General features: G+C 40.9%; 1 protein-coding gene across 1 annotated transcript; it reads left to right on the top strand.

Moving 5' to 3' along the window:
- The first annotated feature begins 5,281 nt into the window (after positions 1 to 5,281).
- Positions 5,282 to 22,121, top strand: LOC136875514 (uncharacterized). Its single transcript, XM_067149062.2, has 2 exons — positions 5,282 to 5,483; positions 21,266 to 22,121. Exons 1-2 carry the CDS (start codon positions 5,294 to 5,296, stop codon positions 21,922 to 21,924), a joined length of 849 nt encoding a protein of 282 aa, XP_067005163.2. The 5' UTR covers positions 5,282 to 5,293; the 3' UTR covers positions 21,925 to 22,121.
- Positions 22,122 to 22,485: the final 364 nt, after the last annotated feature.

The following is a 22,485-nucleotide window of genomic DNA, read 5'->3' as shown; positions in this document are numbered from 1 at the left end:
TTCGAAACTTGGGTCAGTGAAAATTTTCTTGACGAACTTTTCATGCGACATGCCAGGTTAATCTATCTATTCCCTCTAACTAATCCTTACTGATGCCTCCTACGTCATTAAATATTCACACACGCACACGCTAATATTTGCTAGAAGATCACGCACTGAGAAAAAAAAAAAAAAAACCATGTTTCACACCCGTAATGGAAAATCATTATTTACACACATTATTTCCACACTCGCGAAGACCATATTTTACCACACGCTAATATCACAATATGTACACCCCCCTAGGCATCAGCATAAAATAAAACCTAAAAAAAAAAACCTAACTATCCTTGCTACAGTACTTAAAAAGGAAAATAAACGAATAATCATGCATTAACTTATTTACAATTAACAGCTAATCATGCACATGCTAGATAATGAATCAGGGTACTTATCGACTCGGCGACGCTCCATACTCAGCTCCACGGCCTCATGGTTTCAGGTCGGCCCCATGATGTACTTAAGCCATCATGCTAACGGCCTCAAAACCTGAACCCATACCATTCTCCACACCCATGGTCTTCACTCTTGTTGCTTTCATGAAATCACACGCTCATCGCTTCCTACTACACTAAAATACATATAAAAACACAGATAAAGTTAAATTATTCTAGCACATACACTTCTTCACAATTGTAATATACACTTTGTCTCTGCTTTCCGCGAGTTTACACGTGGCACTGCGATGCGTCCTTGTTTGATCTCGCTCCGATCCTAATTTTTCAGTTAATGTTGTAAAAATTCACCTTCTTGAATTTACAAAAATTTCGGTCATTATTGAGTTAAATGCAAAGTCTATCGGATCCGTAGTATCTTCGACAGCTAGTTATTTGATAGGAAATGCTCTAGATTAGGGTTCTCGTGAACCACATACACGTACGTCCGACACGTTCAAATTTCCGTAGCAGAGTGCCTCTTCTCAGCGGCACGTGTCTCCTTCATGCACGCCGGATCCTGGATAGGAAGCTCGGGGAACCCCATTAACAATGATGTAACATCCCGTCACATATGCCTGCGATTATTTATTCCAATAAATTGTTGCAAATACGCCGTCTTTAATTATTGTTCTCAAAATGGTTTAATCTTGTTTTCACCTTATCCCCTGGTGGATTTACTTATTTTAGAAGTCATTTATGCGGCACCCATCTTTAAATTACCCCCATCATTCCAAAACCTGCTCTGCTGCGATTCGCTGCCTGAAAATGTTGCCAACTTAAATCTGGTGACTTTTTTCATCACACCTCATGGAATATTCCAATGCTTTCCATTTCATCACAAGATGACCTTGACACGTGGAACTATCTTTAAACCTGGGCAAGCGTAATGGCGCCACACATCCGGCCTATAATGTAACTGCGGCTATTCCCTCATATGCCATTTTTTTAATTTCTAATATTTTTAAAGACAATGATATGAGCCAATTGGGCTCAATATAAAACTTGAAATTAAACCCATAAAAATAACTCTTAAACTACAAAATAGTTATTAAAATATCAGCCAACATCACAGTAAAGAAAGCCACAAAAATTCGCTTCACACATAATTAGGTAATAAAATATCTAGAAGTAAACAATCAAAGAAGATCCCGGGCAGCGCCGGGTAATACAGCTAGTTCACTATAAATATTTTCTGAATCTGATTAGGAGCCTCAAGTTATTCTGGTAGCAAAAAGCAAAGTCATCTCCGTACAGGCCATGAAGGCCCTTGGAGGGGTGGAAGGTAAAGGCTTCCACTATCCGTAACCTCGGCACTTGATGGGTTGAGTGGTTAGCTTTACGCCCAGCCGCCTTTGCCCCCAGGAATTAACCTGGTACTCATTTCTGGTGTAGGCTGAGTGAACCTTAGGGCCATGTGCACCTTCGGAAGTGGAAATCTCGTTTCTTAAATTTTACGACTTCCTGGCGGAGATTCGAACCCACGTCCTTCCGGGCGAACCGAGCACGCCTTTACCGCCTCGACCGGGTAGCCGCTTATTCTGGCAGCATATTAGTTAATTTCAATCAATGAGTAGTTTATTTCATTTTTTTTCAGATAACTGTAGAACAGGCACATCAAACTCGCGGCCTATGACTCATGTCTTTCATTTTTGTTTTGTTTTTTGTTTGCTTTATGTCACACTGAACAGATAGGTCTTACAGCGACGATGGGATAGGAAAACACTAGGAGTGGGAAGAAAGCGGCCGTGGCCTTAATTAAGGTACAGCCCCAGTATTTCCCTGGTGTTAAAATGGGAAACCACGGAAAACCATCTTCAAGGCTGTCGACAGTGGATTTCGAACCCATTATCTTCCGAATGCAAGCTGATAGCCGCGTGACCCAAACCGCACAGCCACTTGTTCGGTTGACTCATATCTATGAGGTTCCAGCTTGTTATTGGGAAGTACGTGGAATACGACCCTCATTCTACGTATTCCTACATGTAGTGTTTTTAAGACGGATGTATTATATTGAATGGAATACAATAAGGTCCGCCTCTGTGGTGTAGTGGTTAGTGTGATTAGCTGCCACCGCCGGAGGCCCGGGTTCGATTCCCGGCTCTGCCACGAAATTTGAAAATTGGTACGAGGGCTGGAACGGGGTCCACACAGCCTCGGGAGGTCAACTGAGTAGAGGTGGGTTCGATTCCCACTTCGGCCATCCTGGAAGTGGTTTTCCGTGGGTTTCCCACTTCTCCTCCAGGCAAATGCCGGGATGGTACCCAACTTAAGGCCACGGTCGCTTCCTTCCCTCTTCCTTGTCTATCCCTTCCAATCTTCCCATCCCCCAACAAGGCCCTTGTTGAGCAAAGCAGATGAGGTCACCTGGGCGAGGTACTGGTAATTCTCCCCAGTTGTATCCCCTGACCCATTGTCTCACGCTCCAGTACACTGCCCTTGAGGTGGTAGAGGTGGGATCCCTTGCTGAGTCCGAGGGAAAAACCAACCCTGGAAGGTAAGCTGATTATGTAAGAAAGAATAGCTAATTCCTTCCATAATTGACCGACTTACTCACTGGCACAATAGCCTATAAACGGCTAACGAGTTGTTAACCTGATAACAAAATACATTTTAAGCCTCAAGCGAAAACTGGCTAACATATTATACTACTACTACTACTACGAAGACTTGCTTTCCTAAAAAAGTGTTCGCAATTTACAAATTGTCTGTCTGTCTGGTCAACAGCCCAGAGGCTGGTTGGATCCTCAAATAGCATCACCAAAGGTTATGCGGTTGTAAGGAAACCCAAAAAACCAATGGCAGCACCAAAATGAGGCGTACTAGGCAAGATGAGGAGTGAGGTAGTTTGCCATTGCTTTCCTCACTGGGTCAGAAAGTACTATTGCAGCATGTCTGACCCTGTGAGCAGCACCTTTCATAACACTCAGAAGCACTAGTCGTGCTCTGAATGTCATTACTCAGCACTACCCATACACCAGCAGCTTCCATATTGTCACAGCCATGATGTTGACTGGGACTTCGGTGGAAGCTACACTTTACTCTGGCCTGTGCCAAGAGATGGATGCAAAAGTACTGTATCAATCAAGAAATGATAGCAGGCAGATTTACAAATTATCTAATCAATAACTTGTCGACGCTCATTTGCCTGTGTTATTCGTATAAACCTGCAGATTCGTGTGTGAAATTCCTGGGACGTTCGGAAGTACCTACTAATGCGAGCAATTGTTCTTATAAATAAAAGGAAACCTGTCTCCAGCTGGATATGAATTTGCTGACCTTTCTAATTCACTCTTAAAAGTTGTCCCAGCAAATAACATTTCTCCCGAAATAGGGTAGTGACAAAAAAGAGAAGTCAGATATTGGGAAGAAAATGTTATTCTGTATTATTGTTGTTCCTTGTTACTAACAAAAATATATATTTCTATAAATAAATATTGGTAATATATCACAGATGACATAATATGAACAGTATTTTACTTGTGGCCACACGATCTTACACCCACATTGTTCGGCCCAGTGAGGGTGTGGAATTTGATATGCCTGCTCTAAAGTAAATATTTCCGTTGTTTTTATGTGCTCAGCAAACAGTGTTTCAATCATTGAAAATATGTGTTCAGATGTGGGTGAGGGAGGGTCTACCATCGGAACTGGTTCCCGATCATCGACCACGGCTTGAAAATCCGGCAAAAAATCCGCTAAATGGAAAATTTATCCGCTGTTGCATTTTAAAATCCGCCCAAATCTGGCGGAAAATCCGCCGAGTTGGCAAGACTGTATGAACACTGTCAAGAGGTTTGGAATTGAACTCAGGCGTTTGGCACGCAATCTAGTGATTAGAAATTGTATACCACTACGTCTCCTACCCTGCCAACCAACTTTCTGATGGTGATTTTTTCACCAGTGGGACTCGAACCCTTGGTCGCCTTAATGATTATGACCAGCAGGTGGGCTCACTTGCTTTGGAAGGCTTGTGTTATGCATGCGGGCGACGAGGCTGGCCATCGGAGTTGATATTTTTGACAATAATCATTGCTTCCTCCAAGATACTGATGTTTGTTCGACGGTCCTGCCATTTTACTCTAGAGTTCTCGTAAGAAGCAGAGTTTTAACTGGAAAACATTTACTACCGGAATTCACCTAACGTTTCAGAATTTTTTCCCCATCGATTCACAGGAGGTCCCGTAAAGTCAATGAATATTAAGTTTGCTACGCATCTTTACTAAAAGAGCACTTCGAATGGGAGTCGCGATTTCACCCACTCTGCTGCGGATATTACAACAGTGTTGAGTGCTGACGGTAACAAGTATGAAAAGGTGGGGAGGGGTGAGGATAAATGAAGATGGGGACGACACATACACCCAGCCCCCGTGCCAGCGAAATTAACCAATTATGGTTAAAATCTAAGGTCCCGGTATGAATCGAACACGGGTCTCCTGGACCAAACGCTAGCACATTAACCATTTAGCCATGGAGCCGGACAGAGTGATGCTGAACAGATAATAAAAATACACCGTTTAAAATACGGCATTTGTATCTTTCTCATAATAGCTTAGACAGATTTACAATTCCAGTGGAGAGAACTATGAATCTACAGTAGTTTTAAAACAGCCGGACTTCAATAAGTCGTTTAGCTCTTATTGGCAGCATTGACTCGGCTCTGAAGTAGTCGCACGTCGTCGCAAGAAGCATACAAGAGGGGCGAGGGGGGAACTCGTTTCTCTCCATACGACCGAGATCGTCCGACCTCGCACGATGATACCCGACGCGACAGACGAACCGATCAATTCCGTTGTGCAGAGCAAGCTTGTAAGAATGGAATGGCAAGCGGCCAGCCTGTGGAAACTTCCAGATTAGTACACCCGCATTTAGGCAAAATGGATACCGAAAAGCTGATCAATTGTGTATTTGAGCGGACTCCTCTGTGGGATCAAAAGAACAAGATGTACCACAATCGTGATATGTCTCGGCTTTTGTGGAATGAAGTAGCGAATGAACTCGGTCTGCCACGTAAGTACTCTTCATAAGTGACGAGTTTGAATGTTTACTTGTGTAATGAATATTGTGAAAACACTCTTTAACAAAATCTCGCCGTTCTTAATTTCATGATAATTTATTCATTGTATTTTAATTTTTATTTGTTCTGTCAGCCCCGTGGTCTAGGAGAAGCATGCGTCTCTTACCCCCAAGGGCTCTGGTTTGATTCCCGACTAGTCGAGACATTTCAGCCAGTAGAATAACACCCACGGCAAACCCTGCCTGTCGTAAAAGGCGTAAGGGCTCTGAACTGGGGAGCGTGGGTTGGCCACCACAAGGCCGTTAGCTGAGTCCCAGTATTGCTTCCACTTACTTGTGCCAGGCTCTGACTTTCATCTATCCTATCCGACCTCCCTTGGTCAACTCTTGTCCTTTTCCGACCCCGACGGTATTACGTCTAGGGAGTCTTTCATTTTCACGCCCTTCGTGGCCCTTGTCTTCCTTTGGCCGATATCTTCATTTTTCGAAGTGTCAGATCCCTTCCAGTTTTTCTCTTCGAGTAGTGTTAATACAGGATGGCTGCCTGATTGTACTTCCTCTTAAAACAATAATCACCGCCACCTGAGAAACAGGGAAACGGGTAAAGAAGTTTTTTTTGTTTTTTTTTACAAGCTTTACGTCGCACCGACAGAGATAGCTCTTACGGCGACGATGGGATGGGAAAGCTCTACGAGTGGGGAGGAAGTGGCCGTGGCCTTAATTAAGGTACAGTCGCAGCATTTGTCTGATGTGAAAATGGGAAACCACGGAAAACCATCTTCAGGGCTGCCGATAGTGGGTTCGAACCCACTATCTCCCGAATGCAATCTCACAGCTGCGCACTCCTAACCGCAGGGCCAACTTGTTCGGTCGGCTCAAGAAGGCCACGCAATACGGCTGCGAATACCGTTACGCTGACCGCGTGCAAGTCCAGTACCCGCATGCTAACTGGCTCTACAGCAGTCGTCTTGACATGTCAAGAACCTAATGAGCTGTTGTGCCACAGGCTTGTTTTGTATTTAACTTATTCGTTTGCCAGCCCCGTGGTGTGCTGGTATCGTGCTTGCCTCTTATCAGGAGGGCCTGGTTTCGGTTCCCCGACCATTCCAGGCATTTTAATTCAGGACAGAGGGCCGGGAACAGGTTCGCTCGGCCGTGTGAAACCAACTGAGGAACTGTTAGATATGAGAGACAGCGGACTTGGTCATGAAAGCCACACAGTATGACGGAAGATGCCGTCACGCTGACCTCGAGGAACTCCACTATCTGCAGACTTTCTGGCTGGGCGGCTGTCATCTTGACAGTTCAAGATGATTCAAACCCCGGTCACTCGATGTGAGATTTGTGCTGGACAAAGCGGAGGAGGGACAGGTTTTTCTCCGGCTACTCCGGTTTTTCCTCCCATCTTTCATTCCAGCGACACTCTCCAATATTATTTCACTTCATCTTTCAGTCATTAATCATTGCTTGCCCCAGACGAGTGCAACAGGCTTCGGCAGCCGGCGCAATTCCTATTTTCGCCGTTAGATGGGGGCTTCATTCATTCCATTCCTGACTGGTTGGATGACTGGAAACAGGCTGAGGACTTTCAGATCGAATTATATCTAGGCTCGGGGTCTCTTACCTACAATGTGAGGTATAAAGGCAGCCTGTTTTAAAGTGCTTTGTGTGGTCAAAAATTATATATTTATTTAAGAGTTACCTTAGTTACCTCTAACTTGGCCGAGCTTTCTCCTTGTTATAAAATTAAAGAAAACTTTATATTTATCACATGAATTATAATTTGTAGATGTGCAAAATTTATGAGGGTAAAAGTTCAGAATAACTACGTCAGCACAAGCAGTTCCGTAGGCGTTCGGTAGATTACGTGTTGTACTCTGTTTCGATTCTGGGTTGGGAGAAAGAAGAAATAATATTTATTAAGTTAATTTAAGTGTAAATATCGACAGGTTTGTTGATATAATATTTGCAAAGACAGGATATTATAAGGAGCTGTAACTTCCACAGCGTTTACATTCGTACAGGCAAACGACACAGTATCTCCAAGAGGAATTAGCCGGTTGCACCCATCACAAACGTAATAATTTCTTTAAATAACACGATGTCCACGTTTTTTTTAAAGAAAGAAATTCAACTGTAAATACAGTATTTCACTGGCGAAATAGTTAACATATTGTTTTCGATTATTGCAGCTCTTCATATTCAAATTACTGCATTATTAGTCACGGATTGACCAGGGTATAGTGTAGTCAAGATTAACACAAATATAAGCTGATTTCTGCATTCCATTAACTTGTTTGTAGTACTGAGTATGTTGTTCAAGACTCCGGCGTAATTTATACTTGCAGCCTCGATCTTCCAGCATTTAAGAGCAGTTTTAATTTCTGTTAGCTTATACGAATAAAACGAAGATACTTACTTTCTAATGAGGATATAACTACAATTCTGTGGTTTCAATTAACCATTTGTAATTAGGATGCGTCTAAACGAAATTTAGAATTACTTTTGTGTAGTTATGTTATTAGAAATTATCGTGCTTTACTGTATCATTGCGTAATATCTGTCTAGGGTGAAAACAAATCTTCTGTTAGCGCGTAGGTAGAAAAAGAATAATAACCAACTAAGTATCAAGTAATATCCGCGAAACTTTTAGTGGCACTTCGTTTTACGGGTTCCGGTAAAACTGCCAACTGAATGGAAATGAAATCTGAATTGAATCGATAGTATGATCGATCGATATGAATTTTCTAAACCGTCGTTTCCACGTGGGAGTTCTAGGTTGTTCCTGTGATGTACTTCGATTTTCCTCACTCATGTTCAAGCTTAACCTATATTTTGACTTTGCTGTATAAATAACAACAGTATTTAAAGTGTTGCAATTATACCACCAGATGTCTCACGGCGATGCATAATCGATTCATATTTTTTTGTGTCAGAGTTTGGCAATACGAATCTCGAAGATAACCGAGGTCTACCGATTCAGCACTAGGGAGCCGAAGTATCACTAAAAGTTTCGCTGACAGTATTTAGTTTTAACTCCCGTCCTATTGTTTCAGTAAACGTGTTATATTTGGGATACGCGTAAGTGGAGTTGTGAATTGTAGTGTAGTTATTTTAATATGTATAGTATCTTGTCTGTTATATTCGTGTGTTACCCTTGTTGCTTCACCTTCTTCGGAGAAATAAATTATTCTCTGTACTGTGCTCACAAATATACCAGTGGCGGCTCGTGATGATAAAAATGGGTGGGGCACATTCAACATATTAGGAACACTAGGAATCAATTAAATCAATTAAATTAATCTTACCTTTTTATTTCTTGTATATTAGCTCGATTCTCCGGTCTTTGGCAGTAGCAAATTCTTCACTTACTCGATTATTGAAGTCCGGTATGGAATGTACCATCTTCTTCTCGGTCGATAACATCGCCAGTGCATTCAACCTCTCATTCCCCATGGATATTCGCAAAAATGTCTTTATTCTTTTCAGAGTGGAGAATGACCGTTCAGATTCAACAGTGGTCATTGGTATGGTGACAATTGTTTTTAAAACAATCATACACTCGGAAAATGGTCGTGTCATTCTATTTTCATAGAAAAATTGCAAAAGAGGCAAAGCACCGAATGCACAGCGAAGATCTTCACGACTGTACAACACTTCTAATTCGGTTAGCAATTTTGGACCGTTTATCGCAGGATACAGCTTCAGGGTCGTGTGGAAGTCATGCTCAGGGAATGAATTGCAGTACTGAGGAAAGTTATCTATGAAAAAAAGCTTAGATGCACACAGATGATCAGTGAACTGAAATCTATCATTGATGCTACTTATAATAACATCACAAACTGCCAGCCTATTGGTTGAACTGTTTGCATGATCAACGCATTGTCATTTTCTCAGTGGCTCTGTCGAAAGGCTTTCTTCCGTTTCGTAGAGTTGGCGAACATTAGCTATCGCATTAACAAAATTTGTGACAAACTCTCTCATCTTCACAGCATCAATGTCTCTTTTCTGAATGCAATCAAAGAATATTGCAACATGTGGCATAATCTTGTGATAGAAATTAAGCCAGTAGGTGAATTGAGGATCATTCAGAGTTCGAACAAATCCCGTAGCTTCAGTGGAAGATTTCCTGTCACTTGTTTCGTGGCCTCTGATATCTTCAAAACATTTTAGCAAATTATCAAATTATAAACAGTGTTCACAGAGCGATGTTTAAAATACCATCGTGTAGGTGGAACACTGCCTAACTTCTTATGAACTGACTCGATCAGGTAATCCATTCTTTTCGGAGATCTTGAAAAAAAGTCCATATACCTTGCAAGTCCTGAAAACATATTCTGCTGTGCGAGGATGAAGATGTCGCTTTCTGAAAAACAAGATTGCCTTGATGAGCGTAGCAGTGAATATAATTTGCGTTGGGATATTTTTCTTTGACAAAACACTGTATTTAATACACTATGATAAAATGTATGAGTTAACGCATTGTATATGCAAGGATTATACCACAAAGCTAATTACGTGGACGGATTATTATAATTATTATTACTATTTTACCCTGCTATGCTAGCTCATATTTCATACGCAGCACTAATCGAGCAGAGCAGTTTCCAACTGACAAATGAAGCAGGTTTGAATACACTTTCTCGATAAGTACTAACCAACATTCAAAATAATCACGTTGCTGAATATGTAATGTTTGTAGGTTTAAGGCTATGTGTAGAAAACAGTGTAGTTCTATTTTTAAAAACGAGGTTAGTACCATTATCCATGGTCGCTCATACGACAGTTTGTAGGTCATTTTCTTGAAAGGAAAACACCTGACTACATCAGATTTTATCCTTTCCCTGAGAACTCCCCCCCCCCCCTTGCCACCGGGCATGGGCGCCCGTGCCGTTACCTCAGATGATATTGACTGCCGTGTAAAAGCACTATAAGTCCAATTATGAGCCCCTGCGTACCATTACTGAATGTGAAAACAAAGTCGATATATTGAACGATTCACGAGTTATTTGAGGTGGGCAACTTAGCTGAATAACCCTGTGTGGGCCTATATATGTTACAGGGAAACTCGATTGTCCAGTAAGAGTTGACTCTCCCTAAGTAAAGTCGACTCTTACTGGTCTTTTCAGTAAAAGTTTATTTTAATGTTTTTATGTTCAATTTCGATCAACATATACTAGTCAGTATTGACTATATCTAGGGAAAGTATATTCTCACTGACTTGAGGCAGTAACAGTTGAATATTTGCAAGGAAGTGGAACTAGCTAATAAAAAAACAAGTAAAAAGGCAAAACCAATACATAAAGAGATAGAAATGTTTAAGAAAAACTAATAAAACTGCAAAACCTTTATAATACACAAAGAGATAGAAATGTTTATCATTTATTCCAGCAAGGTAAAGTTTTGTGACACTTTGAGTTGCAAAGCACTTTTTTTTTGTGTGTGTTATTTGCTTTACATCGCACCGACACAGACAGGTCTTATAGCGACGATGAAGCAGGAAGGGGCTAGGATGGGGAAGGAAGCGGCCGTGGCCTTATTTAAGGTACAGCCCCAGCATTTGCCTGGTGTGAAAATCGGAAAGCACGGAAAACCATTTTCAGGGCTGCCGACAGTGGGGTTCGATAAAATCTCCCGAATACTGGATACTGGCCGCACTTAAGCGACTGCAGCTATCGAGCTCGGTAAGCACACTTTTCTTCTTACTCGTACAGTTTATGGATTCGCATTTAGTGTTGCAAGAGCATTTTAAAAAAACCTTGTCCACTTCCAAGTGATTGTGAACTTGCAACAGTCCTCACAGCTATTGTTTTATCCACAGGAACTTCATTTCCTTGGATTATGTCCGTAGGACATTTACTAAATTGAAACGTCAAAAAATATAATCATTGAAATCTGAACAATTTCATACTACGGGCAGCGAGAGAGAGGATATATATATTACTTTAGCTTTGAAAACTTACCTAGAGAAAAGCTGCTTTAGAATTCCATTTCTCGTTCCAGTTCGATAAAATCCATCATCGACAACCCCCAGTACCACGCCAAGGATAAATCGAGCATCTCCTCATACCGCAGTAAACATCGGGGACAGGAATTCGACTCATGTTCCTTTTTCTACTGGCGGATGAATGTGATCTGAAGTTTTTTCATGCGTTTAGCTTGTTATTCTAGACAGTAGAAAGCTTCTTTTCTCTGTTTCTTGATGTCCTGAGTAGACTTGTCCAGGTCAGTGAGGACATAGGCCCTAATCACTCTCATCTACGAGCTTTCCACCACTTGATAAATTTTGGTTTGTTTTTTTTCATCAGGATTCTCGTTACATTTAATTTCGTTTTCTTGTTGCTGAATTTGATCAATTGCGCATTTTATTACTAAATTTGCAAGTACCTCAGCTGGTAGTTTTGAACTAGATAATCCGTGTCTCGGGGGCCAATCTAACATTGCCTCATACGGGGATCTTTTTATCCCACTATGCAATGCACTATTTATTTATTTATTTATTTATTTATTTATTTATTTATTTATTTTGCTATTTGCTTTACGTCGCACCGACACAGATAGGTCTTATGGTGACGATGGGACATGAAATGGCTAGGAGTGGGAAGGAAGCGGCCGTGGCCTTAATTAAGGTACAGCCCCAGCATTTGCCTGGTGTGAAAATGGAAAACCACGGAAAACCATTTTCAGGGCTGCCGATAGTGGGGTTCGAACCTACTATCTCCCGAATACCGGATACTGGCCGCCCTTAAACGACTGCAGCTATCGAGCTCGGTGCACTGTTTTCCATAAGTTGAATAAACGTTAAGCCTTCACTCCATTTTGATATTTTGTGGTCTTGCATCTACGTGGTTATCATATTCTCTTTGTCCTGGTTGGTTCTTTCGATGCTACCTTGACTCTATGTCGCGGTTTGCCGTACACCATTTTGAAGTTAGGCCATGTATTAACCAGACGTCAATCATTTTATTAACAAATTCCCTGCCATTGTCCGACTGTAAAATACAAGGAGCGCCTAACACAGTAAAGCAGGAATAGATACTATAACATAGTGGTGGTGTGGGATCTGGTTACAGCAACACGGTAAAAGTTTAAGGAGGCAGAGATTTCTATCAGTGGGATACTGTGTAGGAGGAACACTGACTGAAGGGTAATTGGGGATTTAAATGAGACTATGGAATGGGTATATGGGAAATGGGAGTGAGATTTGTAAATCCTAATGGGTGGGTAGGAGAAAGGGATCTACGCTCAGGTGACTTTTACTTAAACCGCAATAGTACATATAAGTTCGGGGGTTTGTGTAGAAGTTATAGGGAGGTACTTTGAGGGGAATGGGGTGGACTAGGGGGCGGTGATAAGGGTACAGGCATCTGGAAGTCACGAAGGGATGACATAAAATGTAACTGTGAACTGTAGAAATACTGTAAAGAAAGGAATAGAATTAAGTAATTTGATAGATAGATAGATAGATAGATAGATAGATAGATAAATAGATAGATAGATAGATAGATAGATAGATAGATAGATAGATAGATAGATAGATAGATAGATAGATAGATAGATAGATAGATAGATAGATAGATAGATAGATAGATAGATACAGTCCGCCATAATGAACTCGTGAACATTCTTCGAGAATTAGGCCTTGATGGGAGGGACATCCGTATTAATGGTAACCGCTATTGGAACCAAAGTGCTGGCATAAGAGTTGATGGTCGTCGTTGGACTCTACCGGCACTAAAAGCCATACGATAAATACATAAATAAACTGCAGAAATTTTAGGTATCCATTCAACCATTAGCTTTGAAACTCGTCACTTTCGTAAGTTCCTAATACTTTCTGACTCACAATGTGCCCTTCAAAAGCTACAACATTCACGCTGGGACCTGTCAACTCATCAGTATGTATTATTTTGAACTTAATCTATACCGCTCAGAAAGCAGCTCAGGAAGTACATCTCCTATGGATTAAAGGCCACGCTGGTAGAACGATGAACGAGATAGCAGAGCCCGGCTGAATGGCTCAGACGGTTGAGGCGCTGGCCTTCTGATCCCAACTTGGCAGGTTCGATGCTAGCTCAGTCCGGTGGTATTTGAAGGTGCTCAGATATGTCAGCCTCGTGTCGGTAGATTTACTGGCACGTAAAATAACTCCTGCGGGACTAAATTCCAGGACCTCGCCGTTTCCGAAAATCGTCAGAAAGTAGGTAGTGGGACGTCAAAAACAATAACATTATTATACGATATAGTAGATCAGCTAGCGAAAGAAGCCACAATATGTGAACACCGCCTCTATAAACAGTTAGGCTGATGACACACGGAGCGGTTTTTGCCGAGTCGGCAGCCTGTGATTGATACACAGAGCGGTTTTTGCCGACTGTGACGAAACCACTGCCTGCTCGATCTGCACCTAAAATGACTGCTTATAAGCTGTCATCCGGTGCGTATCGAGCTGGCAGTGGACAAAACACATTAGCGAGCCCGACATTAGGTGAGGAAGTTAGCTAACATTATATAAAAATAAATTATTGTTCTTATTCCAACAGTCTACTTACCCTATATGTCCTTTTACGTGTATATTATTGAATTTCAAAGATACTTCATGATATCTAATACAGGAATACCTACCAATGATGCAATCGCCGCGTAAATTCAGCCACGGCCGACTGGATCTATCGCTAGAGCGACGCATCAAGTCGGCCGTGATTCAGCTGAATGTATTAAATCAATGGCGCTAGAGGGCGCACAAAGTCTTCAAAACGCTCGCTGCACCGCCAGCTAAACGACAGGCCGAGTCGGCAAATCTGCCGCCTGTCGGCGAGCACCGCTGTCTGTTTCGTCCCATCTGATACAATAGAAACATGCGCCGACGTCGACAGTTTACCCTCAGTTTTTTTAAAAATGTAAACCCTCAGTTTTTATAAATGTAAACTGTTGTCAAAAAATTTTATGTTTCACTATGTTTATACATTGTTATCATAACCTAATATGTATTTTGCTAGTTTTGTAATTCAGGCTGATGTTGACGCTTTAGAAATGCGTCGAAACTGGTTCCTTGAATAAAAACATATTGTAAACACTATCCTGTACAACATACACTTTGTATTGAAAAGGTGGAACTTTCACAGAAATTTCACCTTTTGTTTACCCACAATCAAGCAACAGGCCTGCAGGGAATGGCCTGAGTACTGGAAAACGTCACAGCTTGCAAGAAGAAAGCACAATGCTTGAATTCAGTCCACCATCCTAACGCAAATCTGGGTCAATAATTAGAAATCAACACGAAGACACCTTTCATCTTTAATAAGAATACGTCTGGGTCATGGATGCTATCCGAGTCATTTTCACACGATCAAGGTATTGGCCACGCCTCATTGCCTAGAAGACCCTGGATAAATGGCCGATTTGAACCACGTCCCATCTGTACTCTTCCCTACTGAAGTTAAATACCCCACTGCCAACCTCAATTGTCATCCTCTTATCAAACCTAACTTCACAGTTATGTGCTGTATTTTCTCAATATTTATCAGACTGTAGTATTAAGTTGTAAGTTACGACTCCTTTTCACCCACGAAGATCTATAAATGTATTCTGTCTCGCTGTGTAAATACTGGCCGCATGGTCCTCCGCGGCCGAACGCCATTAGTAGTCAAATAATAAAAGGGGATAGTTGTGGTTGTACTTCGCCTTAAATCAATAATATTCCTCTGACACACACACACACACACACACACACACACACACACACACACACACCGTTGTTGCGGAATTAGGTTTGTCTAATGTACTGCATAAAACAAAAAATCGGATACGAGATAGGCTTCCGCTCATTTTCACAGTCACTTACATTGTAGTGCGAATCCTTAATCTTCAATTATGGCACACTGCAATTTTAAGATAAGTTAAATTATAAAACTTGAGTATGTCTTGTGTCCGACTCCTTGGCTGAATGGTCAGCGTTGAGGCATTCGGTTCATATGGTGCCGGGTTCGATTCCCGGCTGGGTCGGGATTAATTCTTGTGGTTCGGGGACTGGCTGTCTGTGTTTGTCTCAACACTCTCCCCTTCATATTCAGACAACACACTACACTACCAACCACCACAGAAACACGCAATAGTGATACATCCCTCCACATAGAGTTGCGTCAGGAAGGGCATCCGGCCGTAAAACGGCCAAATTCACATGTGCGGCACAGTTCGCACCCGTAACCCCACAAGGTGTGGGAATAGCGGTAGAAGAAGAGATGCCTTGTGATATTTCTCTTTTCTTTTTTTTTAACCGAGCGGAGAGAACACGCGTGTAACGTGCCGATTGGATTGGATTCAAACCCAACCGTCGGCTGTCTTGAGATTGGTTTTCTATGGTTTTCCATTTTCACTTCCTGAAAAATGACGGTTTCTATTCATAGGCCACGTCTGATTCCTTCCATCTCTTCACTCGGTTTCGTTCGCCATCATTCATTTCATGTTTATTAAGTCTACTGAGATTGGCTTCAGGAAGGGCATCCGACCGCAAAAATGTTTCTTTTCACCTCATCGCTGATGCCGTATCAGGAAACGGGATTAACAGGTAGACGTACATTGTAACAATTTTTACATTTCACCACATAATAACACTATTTAAAATTTATCATTACATTAAGGTAATATTTTTGTTAAGAAAGTCATTCTAGGAACATGTTTCAGGTAAGTACAAAAAGCGGTTATATATAGCTATGAATTACTCTATATTTCCGATCACCTTTCATAGACGGCTATGGTATCCACTAATAATTGTACAATACTTCATTCTTTATGTTGGTAGCATTGGCATAACAAAAATGGCTGCTTGAAGTGGTAAATTTGTATTTTATAAGTAATTCAAAGTTTGGTCCTCATATTCATGTATTCCAATCGCAGTTTATAGCATTTCACATTTACATCTTTATGTCACAAACTAGTGAACCGATAACATTCGAATTTTCAGATATGCTATAATAGAGTCAAAAATCAGTCAAAGTGGAAAAGGTTATGTCTTACTCAAATTTTAATTTCTTGTTCAATGAATTTGGAGATTTGAGATTGAGAAGTTCAATATCTTCATTCTGGCGTAGAGTCATTAAAGGAAGACTATCATTCATGAGATCAGAAATAGTAGTTTGATTATAACTGTTACGGAGTTTTTTGGATTTGCAGAGGAGAAAGAAGGTGCTGGCTGGAATAGGTCTCAACTACTGAAGCATGAAAGATGAATTAAAATTTTAACAAGGTTATATTTTCAAAACTTAACAATGGTAGTATAGAATTTTGACAGCAAATAACAACAAGTTCCATCAGGTACACAATTTACTGGGCTAAGGCCCGAATTCATTAACTCTCGAGCTCTCAGCTCACAATCACAGAGCCACAAGGCAGAAAACCCCTAAGTAGAAGGAGCACTTGCTCCTAATTACAATGTTAAAGAAAAGAGCAGAACCGCTCTCAATATTACAAGCCTATCAAAGGCTACGACAACTTTCACTTAAGACGGCCCTCAAGGCACACCAAAAAACAGGGGTATTTAATGCCCTACCTACAGGGCCTTTACATGAGGAAAACAAAATGTCGGATTAATTAAATGGCCCAGAAAACCAAATTGACTGGAGGCGTAGCTTGCACTCCTACATGAAATTGCCAAACCTAGGTGGCACTCGGCCAGTTATACAGGGGCTAATCCCATACTAGGGAGGTGACACGTATGAGAAAATTTTACCACATAAAAGAAGAGAAAAACGGTTATGAAAACGTAGTCACCTCCTTTTTACAAAAATTAAGGGGAGTTCGAGAGGGAGAAGCACTCTCTATCCCCGCTTTACAGATTTGTACTTTATAGATAGACAGAAAAGAATTTACATTTTAAAAGGTCGGTTACATATATTTTTTTTTTTTTTTGCTAGTTGCTTTACGTCACACCGACACAGATAGGTCTTATGGCGACGAAGGGACAGGAAAGGGCTAGGAGTGGGAAGGAAGCTGCCGTGGCCTTAATTAAGGTACAGCCCCAGCATTTGCCTGGTGTGAAAATGGGAAACCACGGAAAACCATTTTCAGGGCTGCCGACAGTGGGGTTCGAACCTACTATCTCCCGAACGGTTACATATTAAAGGTTTCGAACCTTCCCCGAGAGTTAAACTGCTGAGCTAGCTAGAAATGAAGATGTTAACAGGCCATTACCTTGTAGAAGAACTGCTGCCTGAAGGAAGAGGCGCTTACCGCCCCCTGCTACATATCCATACACAAAGAAAGATGTTACTGAAGTGGCCCCGACCCCAGAAAATTAGCAGTTTATATACCCTCGTGGAACATTCGAGACCTTTCATGAATAATAACACCCGCCCACAAGCATTTATTGGTCAGCCAAAGATTACATGTCAAAACTGAAGAAGAAAACTAGGATTGGTGGAAAATTAATTTAGAAAATTCATGATTGGTTACATTCAAAACGGGCGGAAAAAACTGATTTATATTGCCAACCCCCCAAACCACAGAACAAAATTTAGTAAAAATAAAACTTAGGAATACAATATTTCTTCAGGAAGGTTCATTCCATAGCACCAGAGTGCACAGGTATAGTTTTTATGTAGTGACATCTAGAAGAGAATGTCCACACTTCTTGCTACAGAGCAAACAAAAACACCTCGAAACTCACATAGAGCCATCTACGGAGAAACAGTAGAATTAATACAGTTTTTCAAAGTTCGGGCTTTCTCCTGTAGAGTAGATTAAATTGGCGCAATATTTGAACTAGCGGCGTGGAGGTGTACCGCCCGGTACAATAACCTTAGGGTCTCTCAGTCTGAAATATTACCAAGCTTTAATGGCATCATTAAGATAGCGTTCGTCTAGGTATACGGCATTACATTTCATCAAACTTAGTCTTTAAATTTTTTAATTTTTTTTACAAATTGCATTGCGTCGCACCGACACGGGTAGGCCTTATGGCGACGATGGGATGGGAAATGGCTAGGAGTGGGAAGGAAGCGGCCGTGGCCTTAATTAAGGTACAGCTCCAGCATTTGCCTGGTGTGAAAATGGGAAACCACGGAAAACCATCTTCAGGGCTGCCGACTGTGGGGTTCAAACCCACTATCTCCCGAATACTGGATACTGGCCGCACGTAAGCGACTGCAGCTATCGAGCTCGGTAGTCTTTTAAATTAAGGTTCCTTTATATGTCAGGATGATTTAATCAATTTGAGCAGGTTTTGTCGACAAATGTTCACAGGGCCTTCGTAGGTTGTATGTGCTAATAAAATTCAACTTTGCAGTTTTACATGACTGTTGACTTCGCAGTCATAGCCACGCGATCGCTAGTTCTCCAGCGGAGATGGTTTACCGTTAGTAGCACACGATAACTGAGGCCACAGTCTAATAATAATAATAATAATAATAATAATAATAATAATAATAATAATAATAATAATAATAATAATAATAATACTTTTATTGTCCGACTCAATGGGTGAATGGTCACCATTGAGGGCTTTAGTTCAGAGGGTCCCGAGTTCGATTCCAGCCCAGGCCGGTGATTTTAATCGCCTCTGATTAATTCTTATGGTTCGAGGAATTGTTGTTTCTGTTTGTCTCAACACTCTCTTCTTCATATTCAGACAACGCACCTCACTACCTACCAGCATAGAAACACGCAATAGTGATTAGATAGATTACATCCCTCCTTTTAGGGTTGGCTTTGGGAAGGGCATTTGGCCTTAAGATAGGCCCATAACCACTGTACGACACAGTACACACCCCAACCCCACAGGTATGGGAAAACGGTAGAAATTTATGATGATGATGATGATGATGATTATTATTATTATTATTATTATTATTATTATTATTATTATTATTATTAGAAAATGAAGTCTTAAAGGAAGTAAATGAATATTGTTACTTGGGTAGTAAAATAACTAACTATGGCAGAAGTAAGGAGAACATAAAATGCAGACTAGCACAAGCAAGGAAGTGCTTTCTTAAGAAAAGAAATTTGCTCACTTCAAACATTGATATCGGAATTAGAAAGATGTTTTTGAAGACTTTCGTGTGGAGCGTGGCATTGTATGGAAGTGAAACATGGACGATAACTAGCTCAGAAAGAAAGAGAATAGAAGCTTTTGAAATGTGGTGTTACAGAAGAATGCTGAGGGTGAGATGGATAGATAGAATCACGAATGAAGAGATACTGAGTCGAATTGGTGAGAGGAGATCAATTTGGCTAAATTTGACGAGAAGAAGAGATAGAATGGTAGGACACATCTTAACACATTGGTGACCGGATGCTTGAACTTGTCACATACCCTGTGGACCGGACATTTTTCTACTAAGCATACTAGGGTGCACTTGATTATAAAAACGTAAATAAATATTAAACCAGTCAATATTTTATCTTTAAAGTTGGTATGGTTACTCTCCAATTCCCCTAGTACTACTGGATCTGCCTTTACAAAACCATATTCAGCGTCAATTCCTAACACATCATTAATGTTTACATCGTTGTCGTCGTCAGAATCACTTGAATAAATAAGTACACTAGGTAAATTACGGCCTGTAGAGGCTTGAATATCACTTCCGCTATCACTCTCACATTCAGTTTCCACTAATTCATTAGACTATTTCCATTTGAACGATCATCGGCATATAATTCTTCTAAAATATCGTCGTCAGCTAACACCGTATTCCGCGGGCGCTCCATCTTGTCATTGACTGAACCGGCAGAAAGAAAGGCGACGTTTCGAAACTAAATCAAAGAATAAAAGAGGCCGTGAATAAAAGAAAAGTGGCAGATATACATCTACGATTTATTCTACTCAATGTGGACGGCCGAAATAGTTCAAGATATGGTCAAGAGATGTCACAGGAAGACCGAAAATAATGTCGTGAATAAAACCGAGATTTCTCGGGGCCCGTCACCTACCGCTGGTGAGCGTACTACGAGATTTCTCGGGGCCCGTCACTCATGTATTAAGGCACCCAGGACTTGTTCAGTTGGTTTTTGAAGGAAGTGTAGGTGGTAAGAACGGTAGGGGTAGACCAAGGTATGAATATGACAAGCAGATTAGAGCAGATGTAGGATGCAATAGTTACGTAGAAATGAAAAGGTTAGCACAGGATAGGGTGGCATGCAGGGCTGCATCAAACCAGTCTATGGTCTGATGACTCAAACAACAACAACATATTATTATTTAATACTACATATCCGAACTAGACGTAGTGTAAAACTTTCGACAATATCAACAAGATTTCTCTTTTCCAACCTGGAAGTCGGATTGGTTCCTTGTCAGACGCGAAGTAAAATGCCTTCTTGCGTGTGGTTACGACGTTTCCTGTGTTTTCAAGGAGTATGGCAGATTAGGGCACATTACATATACAGGTCTCAAATTTGCCCATAATTTTCCAGATAATCAGACTTGTACTTGGAATACGGTATGATTGCATAGCTTTCACTTAATTTCACGTCTTCGTTCAATATTGTCCGATTTTTTGAGACCTAGAGGGCCGAAAAATATCTCTCGAATAAAAACTCTTTAAAAACAAGGTATTCCTTTGCGTATAAGTCCAGGGATGTCCACTTAGGAAGGAAATGGTTCTTCAAGGTGTCTCTTGATTCATTAAGTCATTTCCACATAAATGGAATACGGTACGTTTAAAACAATGTACTTCCTTCATCTAATCTTGACTACGTATGTGACTGGTTTCTTTCATGTTATGGAGACTTTCCATTTTAAAGGAACTAGTAGTTTACTTTTCTTTCCTGTTTTTCAGGTGAGGTGGTGAAGGTGAAATGGCGAGGTCTCAGGGACATATTTCGTCGGGAGTTACAGAAAGAGCGGTGTTCAGAATTGATGGGAGGAAGGCAAGCGAAGTCGAGATGGGCGTACTTCCAGAAGATGATGTTCATTAAAGATCACGTGACCAACAGAATTCCCATCGGCAACATTGTTGCCATGGAAGATGCTGGCAACGTAGCAGAAGATGAATCCGCCGCATCTGACGACAATCTGGACGAAGAACCAAAAAGAAGTAAAATTAAACTTTCTTTACCAAGAGGAAGTGCTTCCTCAAGTTGGAATGCAGAACAGGACGACGATCAAGGTTTGGGAGGCTTATCTAGCCCAACTTCACATACCGTGGAAGTTCCGCACTTACCATGTAAACTAGAGATCGGGGCAATAGACAGTGCTTTGGATGGTGACAACACTACCTATGACAGACTAGTGGAAGACAAGAAAGTGAAGCCGCCGTGCCAGAGGTGTTCCAACAGCATGGAAGACAGTGACCACCACTTCCTAATGAGTCTCTTGCCCTATCTGGGTAAAGTGGCCCCTGAGAGGAAGATGCTGGTACGCAACAAAATTCAACAGGTCTTTTGTGATGAAGAAGAATTCAACCAACAGAGGAGCAGGAACTCCTACTGTGACTAGAAGACACATAAACTTTGAGTTAGTTCTCTTATAAAAAGTTTACATCTCAAGTGACACGAAAATCGTATTAGAAGGATGGAATTGTTTCGGTAGCACTGTGATAAAATGTAATTGATATCGTACCATGTGTTATACATAGAATAGTCGCTCAAATCTCCTGTCGCTAAATACTATAAACAAGCTGTGTCCCAATTAATGGCGTAAATGCAATTAATTTAAAATAAGGGACTTTGTACGACGACTTAATAAGTTGGTAACAATGTTAAAAAATCTGAAAGAATTGCAGGATATAAAACGCATTCTTCAAGCTAATTATTGTTGATATCATCGTCCTGAATATCATTGACTTAAAATGTTACCTGGTAATCCAATCGAATAGACTATTTTAAATATAATATGCAGAAGCACCAAACCTCAAAGATGTAAGTATAAAGCTTCAATATTTTAGTCCATTATGTGCTAAGCGAAAAACCTCCCAAAGGCACATAGAACCACATAATGATTTTTATAGAGATATCATAGAATAGGTAACAAAGATGTTATTGAACTGAATATTTTCTG

This window comes from Anabrus simplex, chromosome 6 (genome assembly GCF_040414725.1).
Source record: "Anabrus simplex isolate iqAnaSimp1 chromosome 6, ASM4041472v1, whole genome shotgun sequence".
Classification (NCBI taxonomy): domain Eukaryota; kingdom Metazoa; phylum Arthropoda; class Insecta; order Orthoptera; family Tettigoniidae; genus Anabrus; species Anabrus simplex.
This window is presented reverse-complemented; position numbering and strand designations above follow the sequence as displayed.

Bases quoted from the DNA above. Each gene is read 5' to 3' on its own strand.
- LOC136875514 (XM_067149062.2), top strand. From the start codon at position 5,294: ATGGCAAGCGGCCAGCCTGTGGAAACTTCCAGATTAGTACACCCGCAT. The intron at 5,484-21,265 runs GTAAGTACTCTT...CCTGTTTTTCAG, and splicing joins GAATGAACTCGGTCTGCCAC to GTGAGGTGGTGAAGGTGAAA.